Below are 16773 nucleotides of genomic sequence, written 5' to 3'. Positions count from 1 at the left end.
GTCCGCACTGCTACAGTACCATCCGTACTAGGTTCGGACTTTTCCTGTGTGACCAGAGTGCGGCTGTATCGAGATCTGTGCGTTCGCATCGATATCCGTGCATCCGCACGGATTTTTGATGTATAGCTTATTATACCTTTTTAAAATTGACGCGCGTCCAGAAATCCATCTAAGTACTTATTGCAGTCATATCGCAAACCGTGTGTTCACACTGAGCATTTTTCTTCGGTTTTCTTCATTTTTCTTCATTTCCTGTAAGTTAAAACCAAGCAAACGCAGTAACTTGATTCTAGGTGTATTCTATTCACTTTATATTCAAAATACAAGATATTTGATGTTATTTTGTGATAAAAATCAGATCGAATATGTATATAATTTAGGTCTATCACGCAAATATTTATACCTCGCCGTACAAGTATTTCTACATATACTTGCAAGTATTTTTTACATATGAAACTGAAAGTATTAATATCTAAGTATTGAAAGTATTTATACGTATGAGGTCAACTATTTTTGTTAGAGGAAGGCTGACGCGGGATGATTAGAGAACTCCGAAAAGGATAATCATAACAAGTTACACATCAAAGTATTAATATTTTTTAAGTGTTAATATCTTATCTTCTAAGTATTTATAACTACGAAGATATACATATCTAAGTATTTTTTACATATGACACTGAAAGTATTTTATAAGTACGAAGGTACACATATCTAAGTATTTTTTACATAGGACACTGAAAGTATTAATATTTAAGTACTAAAAGTATTTATATCTATGCATTGAAGTATTTATTCCTATGAAGTAAACTATTTTTGTTAGAGAAATGTTGACGCGAGAACAAGTGCGGGAATTGTAAAAGGGAAACTATATAATTAGTGGGGACCATAAAGAAATGATGCTACTGAAATTTTAAAATAATAATTAGTTGAGACTATATAATTAGTGGGGATCATAATATATTATTTCTCTAAGTGCAGATACTGTAGCACGATTACTATAGTGCGGGTACTATAGCGAGACACTGTAGCGGGATACTTATAAAATGATTATTCTATTGTTATAGCATAAAAGCTATTGTATTCTTTTAGTTTAATTTATTGGGTTGGAAACACATTTACATTAATACATCATGGTAGTCACTATCAATTTTTTTTTTAGAGTCAACGGTTTTCCGCACTATATATATATGCATGTTTCTAACATTTTTGCAACTTATTGTATTGTTTAATTACTGCGAGATCGAGCCACGTGATGCTTAAAATATTTAAATATTATGTTGATTTGGAGGAAAACAAAATCAATTACATAATGATAGCAAATCATTGGGTGCCAATCAACCTATTTAATGAATACAGTTATAAGCTCATTCGATCTGTTATTGCCTTTCATCATCATCTTGGGTCATATAACTCTAATAATTAAGAACTTTTCTATATTTTTTAGAGGTTTATATACAATGCCCCATTTTTCATTTATTTTCATCTTTTTATTATTCAATAATTTATCAAAATTAATTACACCTTGAATATAAACCAACTATTTTTTTCCTTATCTCCATTCTATTATTAAGCACGTTGGGTGTCCGATCCGCCAACGGCTACTATTGAAAGATGAAACTTCGGATTTGATCTCAGCCCTTCAATTACATAATTTGTATTCTTTTGATTAAATGCATATGTTTTATATATAGAAGTCTAAATTTAGTTAAAAACATACCCACCACATGTACTGTCACACGATATATTACAATTAAAATTGAACAAATTCTGAAATTTAACGATATATTTATCTGTTTTCTTATTTTTTTTTATTTTCATATTTCTCCTGAAGACTCCACTTTCTATTTTCTTATTTTTTTTTGTTTCATTACTTCTTCTTCGTTTCTATACGGATCACAATGGAAATCATTTTTTTTTATTTCCTTATTTCTCTTTCTTTGTTTCTATACATATTGGTGTGGGTAATTTAGAATATATTTCAAATATAGAATATATCAATGTGTGTGTGTATTCTAAATTGGAAACAAGGAAGAAGAAGAATATAAATTGAAACGTGTGTGTGAATATATATTTCTCTTATAATATGTGTGTGTGTGTGTGTGTGTGTATCCTATACATACACACGATAATATTTTTTATTTATGTTTTTTGATATCATATTATATGTTGATATTGAATTGTTGTATGATATTTGATATTAGATTCGAATCAAGCCATTATTTGATATCATTGGTACTTAAAAATAAAGAATCATCACATCATCAAATTGTTATCAGAGATCACGATTAAAGTTAATCAAAAATACAGAATCATATAAATTTTCTATTAACATGTGTTTTAATTTTTAAATAATTATTATTTTTATTGATATATTTGTTTCTTATAATATGTCCCGTTGCAACGCACGGGTATGATATTAATATATATATATATATATATTTGTTTAGTTAATTGTATATAGCTTAGTTAACATTGAAATTCTGCCGTGGATCGAGATTTTTTTTCAAATTTTTGTCCGAACTAATTAATCACAGCCGTTAATTTCAAAAGGGTAAAATTGAAATAGCTCCATATAATAATCTTTCTATTAGATCTCTGTCCCTTTGCTACAGTCTCTTCTTCTCGTGGATCACCCCTCTCGTCGTCTCTTTCTCATATTTGATCATTTTAATGTTATTGTAAGAGTTGAAAACAATGGGGATGTTGACCGATATGGCAAGCGGGTCCAGGAGACCTGTGTCACCGACATAGAAAACAAAAATAAGTTGTAATATTATAAGTGTTTTATTGTACATTAAGCACATCAAAGACCAAACATTTCTTCTGATCGTGACAAAGAAAGAAGTATGATAAAACTGTTGAGAATATGAATGATATGATTAAACTAGTGTACTAAATAGTGTGCTATAGCGGCGCTATAGTATTTTTGGACCTTAAACGCTACACTATGAGATAAAAATGCGCTATTTCAGCTACGACTGCTATAGTGGTAATAGCGGTCCGCTATCTGCACTACTCGCTATGCGCTATAGTGCGCGCTATGTTACATTAGGCTTATATACAAATCCAAACTGAAAATTAATTTTAAAGATTAATTTTTTCAAGGTCCAAATTAATTTTGCCTTTAAATAAAAAAAAAGATAGATAGTTTATTCCATGATGCCTATGTTTTTTTAATAGAAAAAATATATAGTTTATGCCGTGATACTTAGGTTATTTTGATTGGAAAAAAAAAAGATAGTTTATGATATTATTACAGATATTTTGAATAGCAATTTGGACTTTGTATTGGTTTAATATGAATATTCTAATTTCTTAATCAATTTTGTATTACTAATTGCTCTATGAGACTTTAGATAATGTTAATAATTAGTAGAAATATAAAATATAATTTTGTAAACAAAAAATGTTATGTATAATAACTTTCGCTATTGCTACGTTATTCGCAATAGTTTTTTTAAGATTTTCTGCTATAACGCAATAAACGATATTTAAAACCTTGGATTAAACAACTTAAAATACAACCATTTATGCAGAGGCAGAGCTATATTCAAGGAATGAGGGTCAATTAATCTCTATTTATTTTGAAAAAATTTGTACTTATATACGATTTTTTATATAGTATAGGATAAAATACTATAGATATGGTAATATTGACTCTCATTCATAGCATAAAATATATAAGTGATCTTCATTCTTATTTGATCCCCATAACTTGAAAGTCTGACTTCACCTTTGCATTTATATATTTAAAATTTAAAATTGGGTTTTGTAATATGCATCTATTGTCAAATCTTTCCCTTGATCTCGTGAGGCATCAATTTTAAAAATAATCGCCTTTGTTTTCAGGGAAAATATTTTCTCTTATGTTTTAACTTTATTAATTTTCTCATATATAATTGCTTGCTAAATATCTCTGGCATTAGACCTTTTACTGCTCGCTACCAAAAAAAAAAAAAGTGCTAGCAATTTTTATAAGTTCTGAACAGATAAATGGCATCGTTAACCGCACCGAACGGTTACTAAAGTATTAAAATATGTATACTGGTTAGGTAAAAAGAATAAATATCTAAACAAACATAATAAGATTATTTGGCACAATTATTTCTAACCCTTTATGTAACAGATCCAACTTCAAAGAAAAATTAACATGCAATGCAAAATGTTATATTGCAATATAGAATATTTTGTTAAAGAGGCTAACTTAGATCAAATGTGACAATTGTGCGTTAATAATTTGTCCTTAACACATTACTAAATTTAGTTTCTTTTCGCAACGGTAGGAAGAAAGAATCTTTCACGACAAATGTAGTTGGTAAATCATAAATTCATAATTTGACAACTGTAGTTGGTAAATCATAAATTCATAATTTGGAATGTAGAGGATTCAAATGCTTCTATTTTTTTTCCTCTCTATTATGCATCTATTTGGAAAAAATTAATAACTCAAATGTATAACTTAAAAGTCAAAATAAAACCGTTGAATATGATTTACAATAATTTGTCTATGCATATGTAAAAAAATATGATATTTCAGGTTTTTTTTTGTTGTCATTAAGAGCTAATAAAAATGTACTAATGTGAATAATTTTTAGACGTTGATTTTTTAACTTATTGATTTACATAAAAACAAAACTGAAACGAGATAATTTTTATGAGCACATAGAGAAAATAATATAGATCACATCTAATGGTTTTATTTTGATGTTTATGATTTAAATTTTTAGTTATTAACATTTTAAAAATGAAGATATGATAGAGGCACAAAAAATAAAGACATTTGAACTCACCTCCTTAAAATTTAATAAAGTTGAAAATAATAAGAAAATGACTGTCTTCACTCACTAGGGGAAACGGAGCAAATGCGAAGTGGATAATGTTAATATCAAATTTGTATATGTCTTTCAATGAGCATATATGAATACGGGCATGGATAGTAAACAGATGTCAACAAAGCAGATAATCTACGAATACGAATTCAGTTCATGCCATAATATATTTTTGAAAAATTACATTTGTCAAATATGTCTTTTTAGACTATATATCTATGCATCTCATCTATGAGATGTGCCCTTCAATTAGAATCATTTCTCGCATGTGTTATTGTAGTATTCCCTAGCAAGGAATATAAACCGAATTATGAATATATAGAATAAATTCCGTATTGTAGTATTTTGTAGAGATTATATCTACATCAGATTCTACCTTCAAAACGAGGAGTCCAAATTTCGGTCAACAATGGGCAAATTTGAAACCCTAAAACGTACCCGATTTTTTAACAGTAAAAAGCCACTTGTTGTTTGGGATCCAGAATGGCAATTTTAGTTTGCCTTGCGCGGTCGATCATTGAGCTTTTCTTCTGCTTAAGAAAATTGCTTTTTTCATTCCGAACCTGGACAGTGATACTCTTTTAAAAACTAAATTCTCATTCTTTTTATTTTTCCACATCAAACTTAAACATTTCCAGAAACTTCAAAAAGGAATAAACACAGAGGTGATGAAATACATTTCTTGGTATTCTTTCCTGTTCAATTGGTCATCGATTTCAGAGATTTGTGCAGTGCACTGCCTATCGATCACTTCATTCACCACATTACCATACCTCAGCTCAGATGGTGCAGCTTCCTCAAAGGCCCAGGTGTTCTTTCAAGTCCCTGTATTTGTGACAAGTTCTTTTGAGATGAATTATATATTTAAAGAAAAGTACATATGTGCCTTTACATAAGTTGAGCAATACTGAATAAGACTCTATACAACATTGAAAGTATCACAGATCGTCCATTATAACCCTTTCTCCCTTATTACGAAGTAATTTTCCTGTATAGATGTTCCATGTGTTTTCATAAACATATTACATATATAACAATTTGCACAAGGTTTTATGAAATTGGTTGCTTTTGTTTTTTTAGTATTTCTCTAAACCAAATAATTTTGTAAAAAAATTCAGATTAAACTTTGAATGAAAAAAATTTGAAATACACCCAAATTGCAAGACATTCTCAAGTATTGCAAACTATTCCCTTTTTAAATCCCTATTTCAAACTAACAATAAGAGATGGTGTTTACTTGCATCGGGGGACACTGCACTCGGCTTCCTTGCAAGCTTCAGCATGGCACCGAAGGATGTACCACATCTTGTTGCAGTGAGGACATCCTTTACCAAAACGAACTTCGCACAACTTGCCATGGTGAAATAATGCCTTCATCTTGCGACATCTTTGGTGGCAATATTGCCCAGATTGGCACTTTGAGGAGTGTAGCAGCACATCTAAAATAGGTTTCACCTGCATTAAGAAAAATAAAAAATTATAAACTAAGGCAATACATATGGAGTAATCTTCCTACTAATAATAGTGACATAATTGTTATTACATGGCTACCAAATCTTCCCATGTTGTATAAAGCTAGCATCCATACTTTTACATGTCCACAATTACCTGTCTAATTTTTCAATTATTAATCCAAAGTTCTTAATATTGATATCCACCACTTCATTCGAACCCTTTTTCTTAAATCCATCACCTAAAGTTATTACAGTTAATGAAGCATCAGAAATCAAGTTCAAAAGGCCATATTCTAGCCATAGATCAAAGAAACACCTTGGACAACCAATCCCCAATAAAGTTTAATAAAAAAAGCAATAACAAACAAATCAATGAACAATGCACCTTCAACTCTGCCTCTTGCCGAGCCTTCTCGTTTTGGGTAGTCAACTTGTGGGGATGATTAAAAATCCCCTCCTTCTGGTAGCATCGGTTGCAAACTTCAAAGTTGGGGCAAACCTTGCAGTACCAGCCTTGACCAGTCTCGACATTATGAGCACAGACATTACATCTAACCACAAAGTTGCAAATATCACATTCAGCCTCTTTGCAGTTGTTGTTGTGCTGACGTAGAAAGTAAATCAGTTCCTTGCAGTTGCTAGTACAATTCTTTGTATTGGTGATCAATTTCTTAATCTCCTGACAGAAGCCGTAGGAGCAGTTATGTGAGGTGCATTTCCACGAATGTCCGATTGGATCTACAATTGCTCCAATCTGCACAAACTCACAACAAAATAAGAAAGAAATTACTTAATGTTGTTTACCACGAATATCATAAGAATCAGAATTACAGCAATAAGGAAAAACAAGCCGACAGGAAAGAAGAATAGACCTCCTCTTTTTCCATCAAACCAGCAGTCATGCTGCTCGATTGTCCCTTCGACATGTATAAGTTATCAATTGTATGAAAAAATGCGAGAAGACAATGGAGATAAGATGGACAGGGTAAAAAACTATATAGAATATATAAAAACAATAATGTGAGTACAAGGTGATAAGGAAAGGAGGTAAAGAAACGGAAGCCTTTAGGTACAGAGGAAAAGTAAGTTGAGCACGAAGTGACAAATGAAGCGTTATGCGTTATATTTTCGCGATTATGATATTTGCAGTTGAGAATATATGTGCTGTTGAAATTAAACTAGTCTCGGTCTAAATACATTCTATTAATGTTTGTGCCTTCATTCCGATGTAGTAAATTCTTGTTCATCTGTGCATGTGTTTTGTTTGAGAGAGAGAGATAGAGAGAATATGTGTCCGCGTGCGTGCATTCTGCGCCAGTGTTTGTGTTCCGTAAGATATCTGAAATTCATTTATCACAATTATTTTCCTTAATAGAATGCAGAGTATATTTTTCTAGAACTTATCTATATTTCCATACTGGTCATGAGTAAGATTTATTAAGATATATTTTTATTAATGCCTAAAGATCCACTGTCTAGGTTGGCTTTTGTATAAATGTATTATTTTTGCTATGTCTACATTTTTTGTGCATATTTTTGTGTGACTCAATCTGTTGCCCCCAAAAAATGCCTTATTTTTCATATTGCATGCATAAATTGATTCTCTGATTGACAAACTTTTCATATCAAAGTAATTTGCATGTGTGTGCAATGACTAAGTGCAATGAAGTAATTTGCATGTGTGTGCAATGACATAACATATATATATTTTGTTTCTTCATACCATATATATTTATTCATTGAATTTGAACCAGTAACACTAATTCAACTACTTAGACTCTCTTTAAAACCAGTTAGCAAGCTTATTTTAATGGAATGTTAAAGTTGAAATGAACAATAAACTAATAAAGTTCATTCATGAAGTTGCAAGATGTGATGCACGTGTCATTGCCTTGGATCAATGGAGTCAATTTTGACAAATATGTTTGATCAGCATATGTAATAAAGTTAAACACAAGTCTTAAATTCCTTGGTTATGGTAAATCTACCAAAAAAAACAAGAATTTCAGTGATGCATTTTGTCAAACAGGTAACAGGCAACATTGAAGGTGAATAACTCATTCTAGCATAAGTGATTTTTCCATGAAGAAACATGAAAAGAGGAGCTCAAACACACTTCTTTTAGTTTTCTTCGTGGCTAAACTATAAAAACAGTTGGAAATGTGCACCTTGTTATGGGGATCAAAGAGGTTTCGTAGAATCAAAGGGCTAATCCATGCATTTCTCTACACCCTTTACTTCTCCAGCTCATGCTCTCCATCGATCTAATTCGTTGCCTTTACACATGTTTTGCCTCCCATTCCATTCATCTTTCTTCATTTCAAAGATCATACATTAATTTCCACTCTACCAGCAGCATAGAAGGCATTGGCCGGTTTAGAAGCATAGTCGAACACAAGTATAAAAATTGGGATATGGAGAGAGAAAGTAGCGAAGTAGGAAAAGTGCATGATGAGCGGGGTTAAGGCCTAAGGGAGATGGGAGAGTCCGTACTCCGTAGTAATCCAATTTTTTAGTTTTGATCCAGACCGTCCGATAAAAAATTCAGGTTAATCCAGCCCGTGGAATGCACAGTACCCCTTTATATTCGTATTAGAACAGCTCGGACGGTCCGGATCAAAACCAAGGGGTTAGTTTAGTGGATCCGAACCGAATTCGCAAAGAGTGCGGATCCTCTATTCCTCTTATATTCTGCGTGAACGACGTGTCCGGTGCCTATTCGGGGATGGCGCAGGGGCCAGTATTATTTGAGTTTTGAATTCGTGCAGAACATATTTGAACGGTTGAGAATCTCTAAAAAGTCACGCTAAATATGAGATACCTCAGAGGATGCCCGTTGATTCGCAATGGGATGGGCAGTGGCGTAGTGCCGACCTTATGGCCTGCCCGAGGCCCTGCCCGATGGTGCCATCGATCAGGTCTGTTCTACTACATTAGTATGGTCCTAAATAATTAAAATTCTTTAATATTAACCGAAAATCATCTTAAGATAATGAACAATTCGTAATTTAATTTTAAATTTTGTACAAGCTTTTGCTATATCTAATTGCATTTCTAAGTCTGGGCCTGACAGACGGGCCTTAGCAAAGGCTCATACGGAGTTGTCCCACAGCGGAGACCAACCCGTACATTGACCGGCTGGTTCCAGACAGACGAACGTGGGCAGGTTAGGTCCAGCCGGACGCCATGGACCAAGCTTTGTTACAATTGATAGATCAAGAATAGTAAAAGAATTCGTTAAATTTTAAGATATAAGAAAAACAGTAAGATGCAGCGAGAATAGCGAGAACAGCGAGAGCAGCGCTATTCTCATCCATCCAAACGTACTCAGGAACAGCAAGAATAGCGCTGTTCTCGCTATTCCTACAAAAACATGGAATAGCAAATGAACTCTCTCAAAGCCTCAATCCCTACAGTAGCTATTCTAAATGTTCAATCCAAACAACTTCCGAATAGCTTTGAGTTAGCGCTATTCTTAAATAGTAGCTGTTCTCGCTATTTTTAATTTACTATTCTCAACAGTAATATTCAGATTAGCGAACTCAATTAAATTTCTAATTAATAAAACAACAACAAAAAACATAGGAGGTTGATGTCCATAACATCCAGACCATTGAAAAAAAGTTTATGAAGTTCTAACTATCAAATGACATCATTTTTCAAGTTCGAGTCTGGACGTTATAGATAGTAACATTTAGGTTTTTTTTTTTTGTGTGGTTATTTTGTTAATTAGTGATTTAATTGATTTCACTCATCTAGATGTTATGGTTTATAAACATAACGGTTTTCTTATATTTCAAAATCAGTCAAATTCATTAATTATTATCGATCTTTTTTAATGTTTTTCCTATTAATAAAAATTTTAGTGTATTAATTGGACATATTATATTGAAAACAATATTATTTTATAATTGTGACATCAAACTTAGTTATATTTATTATTATAATTGTAAAAAATTGTTCATTAGTCATTTATCGAGTAATTAAAAAGGAAAATCATTTTTTAGTTTTAGTACATTCGACCAATGATCAAATAGTTTTCAAATTATATAAAATTTAATACAAGTTCTATTAAATTAAAAAAAGTATATTTATTTTACTTAATTTATTTTTTTAATAATCATTCCAATATTATGTCAAATTTGGAAAACCTTCGCAGGTGCAGCCTATAGTCTATCTGGTATGCCTTGTATTATGATATGAGCCAGACAAATTACTATACGTTCATTTTTATAATTTAAAATGACTAATCATACTCATAAATTGTTTTAAGGAATATTCAATTTTAAAACCATTATTTGAGAATCACACTAATTGATTGAACTATTATTAAAATGAAATACTAAAAATATGAATATATTCACTAAAAGTTAAATATACCACATATTAATGAAAGGGTTTGGCTACAGTGTTTTGGAGAGTGAAGTGGTTGCTTACTTTCTGTTTATATTTTCGTTTTCAAAGTTCAAACAGTCGATCTAAACCTCTCAACATAATCTCCATATTAAAATATGCTTGAAAACAAAATTTAGCATTCTTTAAAATATTTGTACTATTGTTTTAGAATTTTTTAAATCACTGTTTTGAAAAATAAATACTTTCTTTATTTAATGAAAAAATGTTTTACAAAATTCTAAAAAGTAGTAATTATTTTCTAAAATGTTAATTAAGGAGTTTTGGATCAACTTTTTAATTTTGAAACTATAAATATAAACAGAAAAATAAAACAATCTCTTGACTTTTCCAAAGCACCATATCCTGAATCATATTTAAAAAATATAATATAAGAGCTCCGCTTCCGATTATGACTTATATATGACTATGAGTATGTAACTTTGTAATTGACATCCATCCTAAAGAAGTAATTTATTACCTATTACTCTATTAGCACAAGGATGCACGCTTTCTTAAACTTATCCAAGTATTTCAATGAATCAAATGTAGAGACTTACTGTACCCAGACTCTCCTTGATCAACATTGAATTAGATTTTTGTGATATGTTTTCTGTGGTCAAACTTACGCATATTTATGTGAGGCAATAATTGCATTTTTTTTTTTCAGAAGAACACTTTCTCTTCAAGATTAATTTCGCTAATTATTTCATAAACAACATATTTGTTTGAATTAATTAGAACAGTGCCTGCTTATATAAAACTTAAAAACCTGTTTGAAATAGAATAATTAAAGTGAAAGATAACATGATAACTCCATGATAATTCTTACCTCTATTCTTATATGAGATAAGAATTATGTTTCTAAATTGTTTCCAACAATTAGATATAGCTAGTAAGCGAAAAAAGAAGAAGATAATTATTACCTCGAATGAAATAAAATAAGATAATCATAAAGTTAAATTTTTTATTTTATATCTCTATCAAATACAACGCATAATTTATAAACGGTCTCTATCCAAATCAAAGGCACAATTTTGAACGATTGAAAAAATAACTTAGTCTTTTCAAGTGTGTGTAGACCATATAACCTTATTTTCATCCCATGACCTTATAATGCTTGTTAGCATCTACTGAATTATTGTGCTTGCTTCAAGATGCATGCGTTCTTCAATTTTTTGCAAAAGGGAATTTAGAGCAACATACCTCCTTTTTAATGGAGTTGCATCATTAAAGAGAACCCCTTCCTATATTTGTCTCCTCTGTCAACCATGATCTCTGAGGAGACATTATTGTACCTTTTAATATTGATTTTTCAAATATCATACTTGTTCATTACATGCATTTTTTTTTAAAGTCAAGTATATTATATCTGGTTATATAACTATTAATAACTACATAACTTAAAACATAAATATAAGAGTGTATTTATTGAACAATATGATTCCATATTTATATAAGAATCATGCATTTATATGAGTAGAAGTGATAGACCTAAATTATATACATATTCAATCTGATTTTTATCATGAAATAACATCAAATATCTTGTATTTTGAATATAAAGTTAATAGAATACACATAGGATCAAGTTACTGCGTTTGTTTGGTTTAATTTGCAGAAAATGAAGAAAAATGCCCAGTGCAGATGCACGGTTTGCGATACAGTTGCACTAAGTACTTAGATGAATTTTTGGACGCGCGCCAATTTTAAAAAGGTATAATAAGCTATTCATCAAAATCCGTGCGGACACACAGATATCGATGCGGACGCACTCTGGTCGCACAGGAAAAACCGAGCCTAGTGCGGGTGGCCTGGCCGCAGTGTAGCAGAACGCATAATTGGAGCCTGAACTGAAAATAGCCATAACTTTTGACTCGTAACTCCGTTTTGGACATATGACCACTTTTTGGAAAGCTAGCAAGAAGATCTACAACATGAGAACTAAAAAAAAAGGAAATTTGGAGTCAATACAAACGCACTGGACCTGCAGACAGCTAAAATTACACGGTTTCTATTTTTAGCGCACCAAGGACATATTTTGACAATCAAATGTGGACAAGGCAATATGAGAAATAATCTAAATATAGCACCCACTAACTCCACTTCCTAGTCTCTTAATTGGGCATAACTCTTGGCTATAAAAGAGGAGGTTCATTCACATTCAAAGACACATTCATTCTCATCTCTCTCTCCCTTAGTGCATGTCAATTTCCATAAGATATAGCGATAATTCTGTGGTAATTCTTGGAGTTCCAGAAGCTTTTCTAGGAAGGAGAAGAAGGTCTAAGCAAGATTTCGGCAAGTTTGAGGTTTTTGATTCGATAAAAGGTGTAATCATTTCTTTATTTTATTTCTTCTTATTTTTGCCAATCTTTGTAATGGATCTCTCCATGAGGGAGTAGATCTCTCTTTAGGGGTTTAGGTCAATGCATGAACTTGTTTAATTGTATCTTATTCGGTTATTTATTTTTATTATGATTATTTTATGAGATTTGATTGTTAATTTCCGTGATTTATCATTTGTGTTGATTACGAAGTTTAGTACTTGAAATCGCAGTAGTCCCGCTTTGGAATCGCTTTGTTATGCAAAGGATCCAAAGAAGTTAGAATGAGAGGAGGGTACCAAATTATGAACACAAATATCTTAGGTTTTGGGTTAGAAGCGACCGTACTTTGATATCCATAACCGGAACTATAGAAATTAAGGGTTAGGGTTTGGTGAAGAACGACCGTGAAGTCAAACCCCTACTTAGGACACCTAGATTGATTAAGTATTGATGCGTATTTTTGTGTAAACGTGATTGTTAAATATCCCTTTGGGATGGTGACAACACCTAAAATTCGAGGAACATTAACCCAACCTACCAAAATACTTGTGTCAATAATTAGTCAATATAGGCTAACAAAAGCTCAATGGGTCTAGATAACTAGGATGAAGAACGACCGTGAAGTCCGAAATTATCTAGTCACGTCATTAATTCATGACCGTGACCCTTTTTAACACTTTAGGTTAGAAACCTCATCAAATCATACATGAATTTGAACAAATACCGAATAGATAGAATTAGCAAGGGATTGTAGACCGAATATCCCTAGATCTTTTTTACTTGAAAGCAAACCAATCTTTCTTTCCTTTATTTACTTTAATTGTTTAAAATTCATTTCTTCGGGTATTGAACCCAAACTTAGAATTAATTAGAACAAATCCCCCCCCCCATTTACTTTATTGTACTTTACTTTATTTACTTTTTCTGAAATTAATTATAAAAGTTTAAACTAAGTCTTAATCTTACTCTCTGTGGTTCGACACCCCTAAATACTACTTTGATAGAATTGTACACTTGTAATTTGACTCAAAAGTGTGTTTAAGGTTTAAAAGGTATAATTTTCTGTATTGAAATTTTGTGCATATGCTTTTGTGTGATCAAGAACTAGGATGTTCTTAAGTTTACCAAGTTCCTTGGTGAACTCAAGTCTAAAATATGTCGAATCGGCTTCAAATGACAAATTTGAACCGTTGAAATCTGCCTACTTTATAAGTGATGCGTCTATATCTACATTTAATTCTGAAATTAATTTTGGATTGAGTCAAGTAGTAAAAAAAAGTTCAAAAAATAAATGCATTAAAAATTTATTAACCTTCTAATTTTGATTGCTTGACTTCATACTAAATTAATTGAAATGTTAAAAATTTTCACATGTAAACGCATCACTCGTAAAGTAGGTGGATTTCAATGGTTCGGATCTGTCATTTGAAACCGATTTGACGGGTTTTAGACTTGAGTTCACCAAGGAGTTTGGTGAACTTAAGAACACCCAAATTCTACTCAAAATTTTAAACATTCGAATTAATTTTGTATAAAGTAAAGCAGTCAAAATTAGAAGGTTAATAAATTAATTTTAATGCATTTATTTTTCAAATTTTTTTTGATCACTTGACTCTATGCAAAATTAATTTCAAAAATTAAATTATTTTACATACAGACGCATCACTCGCAAGGTAGGCAGATTTCAATAGTTCAGACTCATCATTTAAAGCCGATTCGATGAGTTTTAGACTTGAATTCACCAAGAGACTTGGTCAACTTAAGAACACCCTAGTTCTACTCCATTTATATTCATATAAATAAGCCGGTACAACATATTAAAATGAAAGAATTAAAATGTACAAGTTTGATGTTTTGATGATCACAAAATGCTGTCATCCTTTTTATCTAGAATTAAAATGAAAGAAAATGAATTATTTTTAAACTTTAAACTGCATTTAACTTTTGAAAAGAATCAGGTTTGGGCTCCAAAAATATTCCAAACTATAATTTTTTGAGTTTTGACGATGGCTCTGAGAATCGGAATAGGAACCAGCACTACTACAGAAATTGTAATTGTACACTGCACATCGTACACGGATTTGGCAATTTTATATAAAAACTGTGTACAAAATAGGTTTTTTTGAAAGTTCGAAATAACTGTGGGATTTATACACGGATATTTATTAAAGAATCAGTGTAAAAAGCCTTGAGAGAGCTACACGGACATTTATTAGGAATTGTACACGGATTATTGTTTAAATAACAGTGTAGAAAACCTCGAAAGAGCTACACGGCTATTTATTAAAGAACAGTGTAGAAAGGTAGGCATTGTACACGGATTTTTGTTTAAATAACAGTGTATAAATCCTTGATAGAGCTACACGGATATTTATTAAAGAACCGTGTAGAAAGGTAGGAATTGTACACTGCACATTGTTTAAATAACAGTGTAGAAAGCCTTGAGAGAGCTACACCGACATTTAATAAAGAGCCATGTAGAAAGGTTTTTTTAGGGTTTTGGTTATATAAAATGTCTTCTCCTTCCAGCGCCGTTTTGATCAATTAATACTCTCTCTCTCTCTTGTAGTCTGATTTCTGCGCACAAGGAGGCTGGATCTGAGATTTTTGAAGTTAATTTGTATTTCTTCTGCGCACAAGGAGGCTGGATCTGAGATCTTTAAAGTTAATTTATATTTCTCCTCTAAGGTTAGTCATGTATATATATATATTTCTCTTTTCTTCCTCTAATTTTCTGTTAATTTGTATTTCTTCTCCCTATCTTACTCTAATATTAGGAACAAACAACTAATAATACAAAAGGGCCATCTATTCCATGATTTATATTAAGTTGATTTTATTGCAGGAACCTATTACTCTCACATTCACTTAGCCGTAAAATCACAAGAAAAGGGTGCCGAATTCTCATCTCGGCACAAGGAAAATTCTCGGCACAGTGTAGAAAAAAATTCTCGGCACAGTGCCATTTTTCTATAAACTAAACTATCACTCACAAGACTTCCTCCATATTCTCGGCATAGTGTAAAAAAAATTTGATAAAGAGCTAGTGCCCAATACTCATCTCGGCACAAGGAAAACAAAATTGATATTTTTCAATAGAGTGCCCAATTCTCATCTTGGCACAAGAAAAAAAAAAATTTATTTGCATATTGATTAAAAACTTGTGAAAATTCTCGAGCCGAGATACTATTTCGGCACAACAAAATAAAATAATAATATAAGAGAGCTACACAAATATTTAGTTAAAAGTCCGTGTAGAAAGAGGAATCGTACACGGCTGTTTATGTAATAATTCGTGTAGCTCGGTAATGGAGAGTGACACTGGCAAGGAATTGTACACGGATATTTAGTTCAACGTCCGTGTAGAAATAATAATCGTAGATGGCTGTTTATGTAATATTCCGTGTAGCTCGGTAAGGAATTGTACACGGCTGTTTACAATGATTTCTACACCCTCACATCGTACACGGCAGGAAATCCGTGTAGCTCCTTCATTTATGTCCGTGTGCAATCTCTTTTTTTGTAGTAGTGCAGTCATTTAACCGTGAAATTATAATTGGGTGAATCAATTTGAATTGGATTGAAAATTTATTTTTTTAGCAAAAACTTGTTTTATATCAAAAGAAATAGAAAAAAATTGGTAACAATTAATTGTCAAAATGAAGGTGCAAGAAAATATTTAATCGGTCTACTGCCCTGCTACACTTAGTGTTGATCCCTAAAAAAACAAAAACAAAAACAAAAGAAGAAAAAAAATTTAAGAAAAAA

General features: G+C 31.6%; 1 protein-coding gene across 2 annotated transcripts; it reads right to left on the bottom strand.

Annotated features, from left to right (window-relative positions):
• Positions 1–5354: 5354 nt before the first annotated feature.
• LOC144564402 (histone acetyltransferase HAC12-like) lies at positions 5355–8711 on the bottom strand. Of its 2 annotated transcripts, none has more exons than XM_078314000.1 (4): positions 7156–7938; positions 6669–7037; positions 6067–6284; positions 5355–5654 (listed from the first exon to the last, which is right to left on the bottom strand). In XM_078314000.1, the coding sequence occupies exons 1-4, from the start codon at positions 7207–7209 to the stop codon at positions 5627–5629; spliced, it is 669 nt and encodes a 222-aa protein (XP_078170126.1). In that variant the 5' UTR covers positions 7210–7938; the 3' UTR covers positions 5355–5626. The 2 variants fall into 2 exon arrangements, 1 of the variants encoding a protein (XP_078170126.1); XR_013514620.1 differs by lacking the exon at positions 7156–7938 and adding an exon at positions 8452–8711 and having other exon boundaries at positions 5359–5654.
• Positions 8712–16773: the final 8062 nt, after the last annotated feature.

Source organism: Carex rostrata, chromosome 13 (assembly GCF_964058835.1).
Source record: "Carex rostrata chromosome 13, lpCarRost1.2, whole genome shotgun sequence".
NCBI classification, from domain to species: Eukaryota; Viridiplantae; Streptophyta; class Magnoliopsida; order Poales; family Cyperaceae; genus Carex; species Carex rostrata.
The sequence above is the reverse complement of the archived record's forward strand: the minus strand, read 5'-3'. Positions and strand labels throughout refer to the sequence as shown.

Excerpts from the sequence above, each read along its gene's own strand:
- LOC144564402 (XM_078314000.1), bottom strand. The coding sequence starts at position 7,209 with ATGTCGAAGGGACAATCGAGCAGCATGACTGCTGGTTTGATGGAAAAA. Across the intron at positions 6,285-6,668 it reads GGCAAGAGGCAGAGTTGAAG|GTGAAACCTATTTTAGATGT; the intron begins GTGCATTGTTCA and ends TTCTTAATGCAG. Across the intron at positions 5,655-6,066 it reads TGCAGTGTCCCCCGATGCAA|GGACTTGAAAGAACACCTGG; the intron begins GTAAACACCATC and ends TCACAAATACAG.